Genomic DNA, 16175 nt, shown 5'->3' on the forward strand with positions numbered 1-16175 from the left:
TCCTGTCTTCTGGTGATTTCAGGTAATTGTATGGATTTGGGGGAAATTATTTTGAAAATCCTTATCCTCTGACACAAAACTCGAGAATCACTATGTGAATGCTTCTCTGCACTTGTCCTAAATACATTGCATCTGCTTACTCACTGATCCTGACCCTCTGAGTTTAGGCAAGACTGGGATGGGGAAAGGAATATATCTGGAATGATGCAAAGTACCTCCTGAGATGGCTAAGAAAATGATGTACATGAAAGTGATTGTGACTCTCCTATAATGTAAGTGCGCTTCATAGGCACGCATTGGTCCTTGTAGATTCAAATTATTAGCACCAAAAGATCAAATTACATTATACCACATGAAATCGGATTGCAGTATTGGCACTGGCATTATCACCTGTTGATGGACTTGATATATCCGAACCAGTTTTGTAGCTCGAACGTTAGCAAGTCAGTAAGCATATTAATTGCACTTTTGTGATAATGTGTGCAGGGCTGTGGGTAAAGGGAAGCTCTCCGTGGTTGTTCTGTAACATGATTTGCTGTCTGCTCAGTGTCATGTCCTCGTGACTTTGACAGCTAGAAGCTAAATAAATAAATTTTTCATTTGTCATGAATTATATAAAGCACAGTAGGAGCTGGATATAGTTTTATAGTCTTTTCAGATGTTGGAATTTGAGAAAAATGCTACCAACTATTTGAGAGTAGTATACTTCCATCAGAAGTATAATGGGACACTTTTTAAAACCAGGACAGGTAGCAAACAGTATTCTTCCTTAGGGCACGAAGCACAGTAGGTGGGTAAAGCTGTTCTTTCAGACCAAGTCATATAATATTTGTGTGTTTAAAAACTGAATATAGTTGAGTTAGTGCCATGGGCCAAAAAGAACTGAGTTTGTTTAGGTGTAATTTTTTTCAGTGTAATTTACTTTCCAAATTATTAATAGCTTTGTCTATGTGTTAAGCTGAACTACCAGTCCACATCAAATCACTGAGTGTTAAACAATAAGGCAATATCCGGATTTTTGAAAAACATTACGATTGTAGATTTATGCAAAGAGGGCAAATAAAACATAGATGTTGTCAGAGGCCACGCGACTCTTCTCAAGACAGAAATGCATAGCTATGAATTTATTTCCTTTGCTACGTAACAAACATTAATATTTAATAACTGCACCATGGATGTGCAGTTGGTTAATTATATATTATAATACCGTTTATACCTTTTCTAAAGCATTTAATGCCTCATTAAACCCATTCACATCATATTAAAATAATTAAAATGAATCTGTATCTGTTCTGTCTTTCACTAACAGCTGGCATTTCAGAAGTCCATTTTTATTTTACTAGTACTAGTGGTTGAGACTTTACTTTTGAAGCTCCTTTTTTTTTACAGAAATCATCTATATATCAGTGAGTGTAATCTTTTCCAAAACTGCTTTTTACCTACAAAACAGGAAGGCTCAATGTAGGGTATTAGCTGTGTGAATGCTACAAAGTCCTGTAGCGGATGTCCCTTCTTATCTGATATTTAGGTAGCTGGTAAAGAATTGTCTTTTTAATTGCAATGATGTTCATAAATGTTCTTACAAGTCATCTTTTGTGTGATACGTAGTATTCCACAAAGAATATTTTAAAAACTCTTGGTGTTAAAAAGCAAATATAGTTAAATCTATATTTTTAATGATGCAATATAGTATGCTATCATCTGATGCTAGGTACATAATATTCTGTGTTGTACTTCACTGATTAAGGCCTGATCCTGCAGATATTTACAGATATACTTATTTTATGCACATAAGTAATTTTGTGGCATTTGATTTTCCTGCTTAAATGGGTAAAGCTAAGCTATGATCAGGGCTTTTACACCTAAGTCCTGTGCTGTTAGTGTTTTCAAATGCATTCCTTTCAGAAGAGTGGTCCCTGCTTACCAGCCGCCTTCTCCCCAAACCCCCAAACTGGCCTTTCATTTGTCTTTAGAGTATTTCACTGTGCAGTATGTGGAAAAATAAGTATACGTTGTGTATAATAACTTGTATGTTGGAGGACCCAATTATGTTTGATCAAACGCAGGGAATTACTCATAAAACCGTAACCAACAGATAGGAAGGATTTTTCATGCAATACCTAAATATCTCTGTTTTCTTTTTAGCCAACCAATGGGATCTTCATGAGTGCGTTTCTCATCGTGTTACCTCTGGAGTCCATGGCTCATGGGCTTTTCCATGAACTGGGAAACTGCTTGGGAGGAACCTGCGTTGGGTATGCAGTTGTGATTCCCACCAACTTTTGCAGGTATAGTTACCATGTATTTCCACTTCACGGTAGTGTTAAGTGTACTGTTAGCTCGTAGAGGCAATGCAGTGCTGTTGCTTGTATTTTTCAATAGTTACATACAAATTTAAATAATAGGCAGATTTTGTATTTTTCCTTTTCCTTGCCTTCCAAAAAGAATGAGTAACTTCAACTCCACCTTTTTATATGTATTTAATTTGCTTTTAGAAAGCTAATGAATGCTTTACGCACCAATAATGCATAGGCAGATTCCACAGTGCGTATCTCATGCAGAGGAGGATTGGGGCACTTGACTGAGTGCAGATATTTTATAACAGGAGATTTAATAAACCAAACAGATTGGTTTAAAACAATGTTGAATTTTGTTAAATGAGATGGTGTCTACATTTAAAGGACATTGAAATTAGATTTACGAGTGGCCAACGTGTCAGTTATTGGTATTGTGAATCCACGGCTGATTTTTGTTCCAATAAAAATGTTACTGTATGAGAAATGCTTGGGGGTGGAGGGATTGTACTATTATTATTTGCCCATTCGTGTGTTTTTCTTAGAAGTTTTAAACTTGCAAATGCTACTTTAGCTGTGTAATTAAAATTGTGTTTACACATTTTTTTTGTAAATGATAAACCAGAGCTATGTAAGTTATCTATTTGAGTTACAAGAGAAACAGAGTGCTAAGTTGAAATGAGAGGCTTAAAAATAGAACTGCCCAATTTATGAAAACTGCCCAGCTTGCAGTATGTGTAATGGATTCAGTGGATAGGAAAAAAAGTTAACGGGCAAAGAAACAGAAGGTAGCGTGCTGATCTTAGATCACTGTATCTTAAATAGTGTAAAATGCTGTAAAAACAAATTTTCTGAGCTTTGATCTACAGTCTTCAGCTGTGCATTCTTTTAAAAAAATCCATGTAATCAATTACTGTTAGGGATAAAAAAAAATTCAAAATTTACATTACAATAGAAATAAATTCTTTTTGTTTCCATGGCAATAATTTAATTCTTTCATTGTATTATATTATTCTGGCTCTGGCAGTTCCCTCTAATTTCTGAGTGAATGAGATACTCTTGAGCGACTGTTTAGGACCTGACAGAACTAAACTTCCTTATTAACAAAGCTTGACTGTTTCAGTAATGGGCCCAGTCTTCACTTGCTGAGACAAACAATAATGATGATGTATTCAATATAATCATAGTAGTGGAACGTTAGCCTTCATGAAGGCACTAGACAGGTGAGGAGGTGCAAAATTTCATTAGCTAGACCAAAAAAGAAAGCGGGTAGCTTTACACACTGACTTGCAAACAAAATACATGAAGAATACATACACACATACATAAATATATATAAAAAACCAGAAGTCATATTTTATATTAGTAGAGTAAGACCATCTCTGTATTTGCATCCACAAAATCTGTCCATTGCCCAGAGAATGCAGGGACTCTTTTGTTATATATGCATATTCATATCTATACACACACACACATATCTATATATACGTGGTTTGTTCCAGGTCTAGTTTGTAATTTTCTTAGAACTTTCATTTCTAAGCGGTGAATACCGTCATCTGAAACATATTTGTTAGGCTGAAAGATCAGCATCTGAACAGCACACACAAGTAAGAATTGCTGTATTTGCGTGGGTACCATATTGAATAAAGGCTAGTTTGGAACAGAGAGAAATTAATTCAAAATATCTGAGCAAAATGTGTACTTGGATTTCTCTTTAGTCTATTATTGGAAACTAGTTTGCATGATGTTTTGTGCAGACTAACACTCATTCTCCCTGGGCTTTTTTCCAGTTTTGTGTGAACAAATGCCTGTCTGAAGGCAGTGCTCTTTCAGTGGAACTTAATGAAATAGTTGAAGCCCAGCATGTTCACATCACAGCTCCCCTCTCTTTCTGTCTCTCAGCTGCAGGAATAGCATGGAGTTGTGTAAGGACTACACTTTGAAGTGAAGAAGTGTGACAAAAAGGAGGGGGAGATAGTGGTCCCTCACTCAAATACAATATTTTGAATTGTTTATAAACTGTATATTTCAAGTCAATTTGAATTTAGGTGCTCTTCACGGCAGAGAAAATACGCACAGGGAAAAAAATCATCAATTGCTAGAAGTCCACTAAGCATGAAATAATTATAAATCATAATCATAGCTGTTTTTCTTCTCTTTAGTCCTGATGGCCAGCCAACTCTTCTTCCACCTGAGCATGTACAAGAGTTAAATCTGAGGTCTACTGGCATGCTCAATGCCATCCAAAGATTTTTTGCGTATCACATGATTGAGACGTACGGTTGTGATTATTCTACAAGCGGACTGACCTTTGATACCCTTCACTCCAAGATCAAGTCTTTTCTTGAACTTCGGACAGCAGATGGACCCAGACATGATACCTACATTTTATATTACAGTGGTCACTCACATGGCACTGGCGAATGGGCACTGGCAGGTAACTGGTTTGGGGATTTTTTTATTAATAGTTTTAGTATTGATAAACTTTCCAAATCAATTAATTCGTTCTTTTAAAAATCATACTGTATTGCAAAGCTTTGAAGTTTTGGTCACATTTATTATCTGATAGTCCAGAATGGCAAAGAACCACCGGTCTTTGGAGAACAGGTTCATACAAGCTCCTGGCAGGGGAGGAAGAAAGGAAAGGGTAATATACAAAGCATGGCTGTTAAGAGATTCAGGGGCTACAAGGAATCATCAAAATAGGCAAGGTTGCAGGCCAACTACCTCTGCTAGTGGAGAGAATGGAGAAATGCAGAAGCCCCTTTTGTATGCAGTTAACTTGATGTAAAGAAGCAGCTCTTTCCTTACCTTCCTCTGTATGACAGTCAGGTATGTTGCTTTATGAACTTCTATGTCATTTTAGTATTTAGTCACTTTGATAAAAATCCTTTTGCAGCTAACTAATCTTACACTTGTTCTCAAAATTGTCTAAATATTGTTGACCCCAAATGTATGCTTACAAGTTTAAACATGATTTCATATTCCCCTTACAATTCAACAAGTTAACTTTAAAGATTACTTTTTTCCCCAGAAAAGTAAAGTCAACATGACCCCCTCCTTCTCTAAAGATAGATTTCTTCTGTATTTTGAGGAATATTTGTTCACTGTAATGAACAAGCATAATCTCTTCTCATTCCCTGGACATGGCAGAGTGAATTATACAGCGTTCTGTGTCACTGTGTCAGTTAGACTGTCATGAAGGACTGCATACATCTCCTTAAGATGTGCTCTGTTTTTTTTGTAAAAGATAGAATCAGTAAAAAAAGTAGGAGGCAGGTACACAATCCACACTAGAAAAGCAGGTCTTCAAACATATAGCAAACCTTGTATCGTGAAAACAGCTATGGTGTGCTGACAACCTAGAGTTTGAGAGTCACTGTGGGCACAGTATAGCCTCAAGACTACAAACCGCTATATAAAGGGCTGGTTTAATGCCTCGTCATATGCTTGGCATAGACTTCACCATTTCCCCTTTTCTTGGCCTGTTTTTGATCTCTATAATGGGCAGTCCTATCTCAACTGTGTTCTTTGGTAAACCTACTGAAAGTTTTCAAATCATCAGTAGGTTTAGCCTTGCCCTCCTGCTGTATGGAACTGGGCTTCTGAGGTTGCTGTGTGCAAAAAGTGAATCTTGTAGTAAATACATTGAAAATTTGCAACTTTTTTTCTTCCTGGGACAGAATTAATTCTCTTGGATAGCGCTCTGCCTGTGAGCTCCTGGCTGTTTGTCAGCAGTCTCTGTCCAGGGCCATGTGCTCTTCAACAGCGTAGACAGATGTTAGCTTTGCATGTGGTCTTGCTGAGGTGTTCAGGTGCAGGTCAGTCTTCATCTGGAGGCTGTATACCTGTTTTGGTGCAACTCATGCCTGAACTCTTACACCTGCTGAAGAGCAACGCGTATTTTTTCTCAAAGGCTTCATCTGTATCAGTGATTTAAAAAAGCCACAGCTTGTACTCTGAGCTTAGCGCAAGTGACGTACCGCAGTGTACGCCAAGGTGGCTGAATGACTTCTCCGAGAATAGGGTGGTCTTGTCCATAAGAGCAGCTGCCGCCCTGTGCAATTGCTGAGTGTGTCTATACATTGTGGGGAGCAGGCTAGCTGCAAAACTCTGCCTCCCACCCATGCTCCAGCCAGCAGCATAGGTACGGTTATCTTTTTAGCATATATAGAGCCAAATGTTGCTGCAAAAATTGAACAGCTTCCAGCCCAGTCCTGGCTTACATCTGGCCAGCCTGGAGTGTGACAGGGGAGCTCAGGTCTCTGTATACCTGTTCAGGTAGCTGTGGCTTAAATTAAACTCTGTTTTCACTTCTAGGATAAGGGCCAAGGTAACCGTTACAATAAAAAGAAAGTTTCTGTGCTAAAAGATACAGTGTGTAAATGCAGTGGTGTTCAGCTTTTTCACAAAGTTGCTTTTCACTTCTGTATCCATGATCATCTTCAGCTTCTGCTTGGAGATATGTATAGTCACATAAAGAGAGGAACAGGCAGCTGTCACGTCTTGCATCCTTTTTTGTGATTAATTTTCAATAAATCATGGAGTGTAACCTGATGCTCCTTCCAGATAGCGCTGCCCCTGAATGTAACTTGGAGTATAAACTGAAAAGAGGAAGGCTGTTTGATTGTGTAATTGTACTGCATGTATTGGACAGTGGCGGTTTTTGACAGATGGAGCATTTGGTCATCAGCTCCTGTAATGTGTACCGTCCTCTGACCTCTGGAGAGGATGAAGAGAGATGGCAACAATGAAATACAACATTTGGATCTAATAGAAATAGTAGTGTCTTACTGCTGGCTTATGCCATGATACAGCACAGCAGTAGCAGTGTAGTCTTTGCTTTATAATGACATCTTTTAAAGGAGGCTTACTGGATTTATTAGGTCACTAATGATGTTCCTCTGTTGTTGGAAGCTGAGTTGTAACACAGTGGAGTAAAAAAGAAACTGTTAACTAGTCATGCATAAAGTGTGAGCAGTCAAATGAGCTCACGCTCATGACCGGGGAGGTCATGTTCTCTGAGTGAAGGCAAAGGCAAGAGCTGGGCTAATGAAGCTTTGTCTCTGTTGCTGAAACTGTCAGCTTAACTGCCTGCGAAACCTGCCAAAGAGCCAGATGTGGCCAGACGCATAGATTTCTTACACAGCTTGGTGCCTAAATCTTGCGCTAGCTGATAAGTCCATGTGTTTGAGGTCAGTAGGGTTAGAAGCTGAGCATGTGTTTGTGCATGTGTATGAAGGATGAGATGGTTTTCTTTGGGCAGTTCTATGCAGTACTGTTTTGAAGTCACCTGCACCCCTGCATAGTTACACTAAAATAAAGTTTATTTATTAGCCTTTAAAACATGAACAAATAAAGAAATTTTTACCGCTAATTGACACAGAAGGCTTACCTAGAAAAGGGAGACTGCTTTTATACAAGTCTCTGCTGTAAATAACTACAGCAATTTGGGGATCATGTACCAAGACAAGTCATTACTGCGGGTAAGTATATTAAGATTTTCTTTGGTACTAAATATTCCAGGTTTGCATTTTTTTGGAGAAAGTTGTAGCCCTGTAATTTTGCTTTTACTTTAACTGCAATAGCATGCTAAAAGCATTAACTCTGAGCTATTAATTTGAAGCACTTTTTTGTCACCCCTTACAGGTAGAAATGTAAGTGCTGAAATATGCAGCTATTCTGTTTGAGATTCATCTGTGCAGTTAAATTCCTACTAACAAGATTTTAAACACTGCTAAATGTACTTATAGTCCACAATGAAAATCACTATGGAATTAAAATGCAGTTATTTTAAATCACATTTTTCTACCTTTCTTCTAAAAGTCTTCATCTTTTTTTAAAAGTCGACATTTTCAGACTAGAGTGTTTTTATTATAAATCTGTATCATAGCTCCAACCCGCCAACACCTAGACATATCAGTCCTTCACATTAATGGTCACTGTGGAGCCAATGGAGATTTATTCACTTGTTTGCAAGATGTTTTCCTTAGGCACTTGAGTAAGTTGTCTGCTTTTCAAAGCTACATAGATCCTGCAGTATCCATTACACTTAAGCAGAAGGACTCCCCACTATAGGTAACTGTTTAATTACAATCTGCTCTTTCAAAGCATTGTTGGAGCAAGAGCTGAGATGGAACATGAGAAGTTGGACACTCTGGTTGCAAGTGTTTTCTGAGCTGATAGGAAATAAATATTGTGGAAAAATTTCTATGAGATTTTTGTTTCATTGAGTTGTAAGTCCATACCAATTTTAATTTTCTTGACACTCTGAAGACAACTGTGTCTATAGAGTGAATATCTCCATTTCTGGTCACATGAATTTTTCAAGCTAAAGCGATGGTTGTGCCTGTAGGTTGTGCACTGTTAGCACGGATTGTGTTCAGAAGTCCTCTCTTTTCCTTGAAAGAGGAGTCATAGAATAATAGAATAATAGAATGGTTTGGGTTGGAAGGGACCTTAAAGATCATCTAGTTCCAACCCCCCTGCCATGGGCAGGGTTACCTTCCACTAGATCAGGTTGCTCAGAGCCCAGTCCAACCTGACCTTGAATGTTTCCAGGGATGGGGCATCCACCACCTCTCTGGGCAACGTGTTCCAGTGCTTCACCACCCTCAGCGTAAAAAATTTCTTCCTTATATCTAATATAAATCAACCCTTTCTCAGTTTAAAGCCATTACCCTTTGGCCTATCACTACATGCCCTTGTAAAAAGTCTCTCTCCAGCTTTCTTGTAGGCCCCCTTCAGGTACTGGAAGGCTGCTATAAGGTCTCCCCGAAGCCTTCTCTTCTCCAGGCTGAACAACCCCAACTCTCTCAGCCTGTCTTCGTAGGAGAGGTGCTCCAGCCCTCTGATCATCTTTGTGGCCCTCCTCTGGACTCGCTCCAACAGGTCCATGTCCTTCTTATGTTGGGGGCCCCAGGGCTGGACGCAGTACTCCAGGTGGGGTCTCATGAGAGCAGTGTAGAGGGGGAGAATCACTTCCCTCAACCTGCTGGTCACGCTTCTTTTGATGCAGCTGAGGATACAGTTGGCCCAGGATATGGTTGGCGAGGGTAAGGTTGGAGTCCTTTTTAATGTTAATAAAAACATACTAAAAAGAGTCCTTTTTTTTTCCTTAAAATTATTAACATTTAATACAAAATAAACTCTATTTCAGGTTTTCTTTCCTTGTTTAGCTATTTTCAGATTTCTTCAATAGGCTGTAATTTCTTTCACTCTGTGAGGGAATTCCTTCCCCCCCCCAAATCAAGGGTGAGTTAATGGCCTCATCTGCCACAGCAAGTCAGGTGGAATCAGTTAATACCTCTCCAGAGATCTGCAACATCTACAAATGGGGAGGATCAGTTGAAAACTTCTGTTATATCTGTCCAGATTGTTAAAATAAGGGATTCCTGGAACCTGCAGTCAAAATTCTACAGAGGTTTCTGTTTCTTTTTTCCTAATATTAAATCTTTTTTTACTTGTGGCAGGGGGTGATGCTTTACGACTTGACACACTGTTGGACTGGTGGAGAGAAAAGAACAGCACTTTTTGTTCTCGACTCATCATCGTTTTAGACTGTGAGAACTCTCAGCCTTGGGTTAAAGAAGTAAGAAAAGTAAATGACCAGTATGTTGCCGTGCAAGGAGCAGAAATGGCCAGAGTTGTAGACATCGAGGAAGCAGACCCTCCACAGCTTGGTGACTTCACCAGGCAATGGGTTGAGTACAACTGTAACCCCGACAGTAACATCAGCTGGTCTGAAAAGGGACGTACAGTGAAAGCTGTGTATGGTGTGTCAAAACACTGGAGCGACTACACTTTGCATTTGCCAACGGGAAGCGATGTTGCCAAGCACTGGATGATATACTTCCCACGTATCACCTATCCTTTAGTACATTTGGCAAACTGGTTTTGTGGTCTCAATCTGTTCTGGGTCTGTAAAGCGTGTTTTAGGTGCTTGAAAAGACTGAAAATGAGTTGGTTTCTTCCCACAGTCCTGGACACAGGGCAGGGTTTCAAACTCGTCAAATCCTAATTAGCAACCAAAGAGAAAATGAAGTGGGAGCTCTGGGAACTTTCTCACTGTACCATACTTAAAACTTTTTATATGACTATTTTTCTTTGAAAAAGTCTGCTACACTCACTTTATTCAGCTCTTTGAGCAGCTACAGTATATGCAACAGATAGAAACTGCAATCTTAAACAGAAGAGGGTAGGACTATGATATTTGAGTTTTGTCACTGGTCTGTATGTACATATGTAAGAGACTTATTTAATATGACCATGCATTTTGGAGACAGTTCGCGTGTTCATATGTGTTACTTAAAGCAGCTTTCGTTCAGTCACCAGTTTGATGGACAACAGCTCCTGTGAATGTTATAGCATGCTTATTTCCACTATAAGGTTCAAATACAGGAAAGGAACCAAGCTAATACTCAAATCGATTTATATGTCCTTGAAATTATATGGTGGGGTCAAGGGTATTATAAAACAGCACTGAGCCAAAAAAATAAAAGAGAAGAATGAATAGCCATTTTAGGTAAGTAGTTACCAAGAATCTTTAGTTTTATTTGCTTTTACATCTTCAGCCCCTGCCTCAGTTCTCTACTGCCATCAGTGGAAACTTGCCACAGAAAACAAGGAAATCAGCAACACTCTAATGTTATGATGCTGCTCAGACAATGTTTTTTGAAGTGCAGTTTTAAAAACTTCAAGTGTTACTTTCCAAATTCAATATCTTGCTGATGATCTTTTTTTTTTTTTTTTTAAATATTCCCAGTAGTTAATTCATATATGGAATAAAAAGCACACTGAGAGTTTTTCCCTCACCTGTTAGGGTGGTTCTGTCTTTTCCAGGCTCTTACTAGTTTGTATTTTGAAAAGCTACCCTGAAGAAAAAAAAAAACACCAAACCCCAAGGAATTTAACAAAGAAAATAATCCATAGATAAAAAATGGAAATACAAGCGTTGCCCTGCTTCCATGTTCATCTGAAGTCTTTGCTGTGCCTAAGACCTTGATTCTGTAAAATGCTAAGTACAGGATTGGACTGATGAGTTCATTATCTATTAAAACCACAAGCAAAGTTTGTCAGAAAGAATCGATTATTCCCTTAGGACAGGAGTGAATCCTGAGTATTCCTCAACTCTGTTCTCCCAGCCACAAGGTCCTAATCTTAATCCTTCCACTTACAGAGCTGGATGGGACCCTAGAAATCCTGCCCCGGCCTTCCCTCTTCAGTCAGAGAAGCTGTATAGCTTTCTGATCTCATTTTCTCAAGTGCAGAAAATAAGGAGTGAAACAACTAAGCAGCTAAGAGTACAATTTGTGGCGGGTTTTTTGCATACGTGTGTGCAATCCAGTAGACCTAGAGTTTACTTTTTTTCTGTTTCCATCAGTATTTTAATAAAAATGTTAGGCACTAGCTGATATTTGTCTAAAATACAGCTTATTAATTTTTTTTTTTATTTAAATACATGAGAATACTTTAGAAGCTCTTTAAATCTTTGTCATCAAGGGTTTTTCTAATTCCATTTGAACTTTTTAGTCAGCTAAGTTAGAGAATCTGCTAACACTGATACCTGTTAGTAACTCCTGAAAATAAAATGTGTGATTAAATTATGAGATCTGCAATAGCCAGAGTAATTTGCACCCACCAACTTCAAAATGGTGATTTTTGTAGGATTTACAGGTGACAGCCACTGTTTCCTCATTAGCGTGTATTACACAACTTTGTTTAGCAAGACACCACCCCCACCCCACTTCACCTTTCTCCATCCCCTTCCATAAAGTGAAAAGGGGGTGAAGAAATGAGAGATGAGATGAGATGTCCTGCCAAGACTCGGTTCCGTTGGGTCTTCTCTAAGTAAATGCTGCTATTGCAGCTCTGTCACGGATTCGAGAGGTGGCAGATCTTAGTAAGGACAGAGGGTAATCTCACCATCTAACTTCAGGTATCCAACTTAAGTTCCTAACGTGGGAGCCTGAGGTAGGAGTCATCTCGTTTAAATTCAGATGTCTGAAAGCCAGACATCTGAATCCATGCTAGTGACCTGAACTGCTCATTAACAAAGAGAAATAAATATTTCTAGAGGAAGACTCATTTGATCTCTATTTTAGGATGAATTTTCCTGTGATTGTGCCTATTAGATTTGTTTTGGTTTTGCTTTCATATGCCAAAGGTCAAGCAGACAAATCCCTTATGTCGTTTAATAACCTTAGAGCATGTCTGTTCTAAGTCATCCTCTGGAGCCTGAGCTGGGTACATAAGCTCCTCATTCAAGCACATAAATTGTATACTTGAAGTTAGGCTGAACGAGCATCTGTCAGGTTGCGGAAAAGCAGCTCTGCCTCCTCTGCAGAAGTAATTTTCAGCCATTTCTGGCCAACAACCCTTGAGTATAGAGAAAAAAGATTGCATAAAGGCAATCACTTGGTTTGTAAAATCACCATTATTTTGACTGCTATTTCAGTAAAAGTTCATCTGATTGCATCATAAACTGTTCCGACTCGAGCACTAGAAATTTTTAACAAAGTCCCCTTAAAGCAACACTGTAATACCTGATAGTCACCCTGTGAACATTTGAAAGTCAAGAAGTTAGTCCTTTCTTTGGACTGGAAAGCACTGGAAAAGCTGGAAAAGCTTTGAACATCAACCATAACACTTCTCGCTAATTATAATGGGTAAATCTTACTCTATACCTGCTACTGTTACATTTTTGTGAACATCATCTGTATCTTTCTTTTTGTACGTCAAGGGCAACAGGAAAAGCGTGGGACTCCTGACCTGTCCTGGGACTGCGGGCAGACTAAAACGGAGTGTCCCTTCTGCAGCGCAGTGATGGGCCTAGCTTTGGGCAGAACAAACGCAACAGTTGGTGCTGATCTTTTGCCTCTGTTTATTAAATTGTTTCCAGCTTACTTGTCAAACTGTTAGATTTTCTCTAGGATAGACTGGGTGATCTTTAGCAGTTTGCTGAAAGTTAGATAGAGTCAGCTAAAAATATAACAAAAAGATTATTTGCAAAACTGATGACGTGTTTGTAGATTTGCTTCAGTTTTCTCAATTAAAGGACTCTAGTTTTCTGAATCTGAAATAGTTTTAACATCAGCTAAGGTATTCCTACTTTTGATTTTATTGTTTTTTTAAATAGCAAAGGCATGGTAAAAATGCTGATTTAAACTAGAAGAGATGTTTACAGCCATTCAAAACTGTGAGGCCTTTTTGGACAAAGAGACTGTCTTGTGTGTTTCAAAACACAGTAAAACCCAGGGTGTGGGTTGATGAGCCTCAGGAATTCAACAGTATTAATTCCCTGCTTCTACACCAACTGATATCAAGGCGTCCTACCGTAACCCACGTTCCCAGGTGGAGGTGGAGTTCTCCGGCTCCTGGCACTCGTGCACCTCCGCGGTCTCTGCCCAGCCCCGTGCGCACGCCTGAGGGACAACACACCAGGAGCTCCTCCTAATCCCAGTGAGAAGTGAGGATTTATCCCTCCGCTGTTCCCCGTATGAAATACACGGGCAACACCTGAAAGAGAAATTGAAATCTAATTCCAAAGAATGTTACGTATGCTGTCGGTTACATACAAGTTGTTTTTCTTTAGCAGTGACATGCTTATGAATTAATTGTCTGGATGGAGAAAATCTAACTTTTTTTTAGAGGCTTGTCTCTGTACTGTATATTCAGGCATTTTGTTATAAAGGTTGTTATAAATTTATATCATGACAGTAGTTTTATGTTGACTTTGTTTCATTTACCTCCTGTATAGTATCAGCCTTGCTGAAACATGCACATGCACGAAGTCCTACAAACCTAAGTCTTTAAAAGGAATTCAAATTGCAAATTCACAGTAGTGTTTTTCTCTGAACAAGTATTGGAGAAAAAAGCCATTCTTCTTCATTTTTGTACTACCAGAGTTACGTATTTGCAGTTCCTTATGCTTTGTATGCCTTGTGATTGTTGTTGTCCAGCCTTCAGTTCAAGTTTTTCCCAGAAATAATTTCTTCACCTTTATTAAGTTTTCCCTTTCTTTTGCAAAGGCATAATTTAACGCTATGCTAGCTGTAAAGCACCTCTGTTGCCAGCAGCAGACAATGTAACTGGGTCAAATTTCTTGTTTATAAATACTTTTTTGTGGGAGGATTCTTACTGGATGTACCAATTTTAGATCTGTAAATAGATTTTTTTTTTTGTGTATTTGTGATATTGCTTAAATATATTTTGCCGTTTTGGATGCTCATTTCCATTTCATGTTTTTGTTTATGCCTTGATCTCTTCCAAAATTTCTGTGTTCCCTCTTGAATTACATGGGGTTTTTCTGTACCCCTGGTTTCAGAGTATTTTTTTAGCTAGAAGTTGCAACAGAGTTTACTGAAAATGCTCTCAGGATTATCTGTAGTTTAACAATTTAATAGAAATTAGAAATATTAGCTTAAATTACTAACACCTTTCACCTTGTCATTTTTTTATCACTTAGTCAACAAGCTAGTAAAAATCTTATTTATGCTTTGAGGTATTATTTTATAGAGCCTTAATTCAAAACTTCATTTACATGAGTATTTGTATTTAGTCTAACTTGTCATCTCCAGTACGGTCTGACTCTGAAGTTGATGGAGGGTTCCTGTCTGAGAGAGAGCAAGCTGGGGAGGACAAAGCAGAAGGACACTGACACTGCCGAATGCTGAGGAGGTCAGATCTGCACATCTGCTCCTCTCAGAAACTGCCGGGGAGGTTCCTGCACTCCCTACTCATGAAACAGTCCCAGCATTACTCTTAACAAGGCGGGGCCGAGCCGTGCACCTCTCAGTGAAGTCTTTGGTGGGAAATGGAGGAGAAGCAGAGCTGCTAGTGTGACGAGGGGTGACGGGCATGTCGGTGGTAATCCAGTGTCCAGAGCTGCGGAGAAGGGCGCTGCACCATTAGCAGCGCTTTTAACACGTTGGCCAGCTGAGTACCATGAAGATTTAGTGGCACTTTCTTCTTTTTTAACAGAAGGAATTTAGTTTTGACTTATCCTTCTAATTCATGATTGAATCCATTACTTTTGCAACTTATTAATCAGTGTTCCTTTTTTATTAAATTTCTGTAGATCCTTTCTGTTTGGTCTCAAATCCAGAGGTAACCCTAGAGAGCAACACAGCTCACCCTCAGTGCTGCCCTGCAGCCATTCTAAGTCTCTTCGATGTATGTCTGCATCCATGGAACAAGGTTTGGGCGTTTTGGAGGGTTTTTTGGTCACCTTTTTTGGTGACCTAGGAAATAAAAGTCAGCGTAAATGGACATGTGAATGTTCAAATAATGAATCTTCTTAGGTGCTGTTACATATTAATGTTGGAAAACAAGTGTAGCAGAAAAAATCAAGCACATTGATCTGGAGCAAGGAGTACATGAAGGCTTTGATCAGTGTTGCCTCCTGTGCCAGCACTGCACTCAGCCGGTCTCCATCGGCTCGTGAATACATTGCCCACTACCACTGTGGAGTAAAATACAAACACGCTGTTACCGCTGTATTATACTGGAGACCGGAAAGCTGGATCCAATAAAGGCTATCAGTATTACAGAGCTCACCTTTAGAGGTTCAGGCCCAGAATGAGTACAACGTCCTCGCACAACCAGATGCACACCTTAGGCATTTGTGAAGGGTTGGTCACCCTGCAAGGCAGCGGTCGGACTCTTCAGGATGCTGAGTAGGAAGCTATTCCCAACTGGTGCCTGCAGCATCCAGCTGCTTACAACTAGTGGCACGGAAATTTAAAGCTTCGTTCCTCATCAGCACTGAATTATTTTCTCTATATAGTAATTATATAGCCACTTCAATGTATATTGAAACATTCTGGGCTCTTACCTCGGATACCGCTCTGCACGGAGCTAGGGAACTGCCAGTTCTGACTC

General features: G+C 39.2%; 1 protein-coding gene across 2 annotated transcripts in view; it reads left to right on the top strand.

Moving 5' to 3' along the window:
* TMEM168 (transmembrane protein 168) overlaps positions 1-14529 on the top strand; it is a 29847-nt gene extending 15318 nt beyond the window's left edge. Inside the window, exons 3-6 of one of the 2 annotated variants that reach the window (XR_012994688.1) lie at positions 2146-2288; positions 4457-4731; positions 9767-10818; positions 13036-14529. Coding sequence is in view for 1 of the 2 variants with exons in the window: in XM_076330690.1 (XP_076186805.1) it covers positions 2146-2288; positions 4457-4731; positions 9767-10314 (966 nt within the window). In the remaining variant the exon portion in view is untranslated. Of the gene's footprint in view, positions 1-2145; positions 2289-4456; positions 4732-9766 lie in introns of both variants that reach the window. The other variant, XM_076330690.1, reaches the window with a different exon arrangement.
* The last annotated feature ends 1646 nt before the right edge of the window (positions 14530-16175 follow it).

The sequence above is a fragment of the Aptenodytes patagonicus genome, chromosome 1 (assembly GCF_965638725.1).
Source record: "Aptenodytes patagonicus chromosome 1, bAptPat1.pri.cur, whole genome shotgun sequence".
NCBI classification, from domain to species: Eukaryota; Metazoa; Chordata; class Aves; order Sphenisciformes; family Spheniscidae; genus Aptenodytes; species Aptenodytes patagonicus.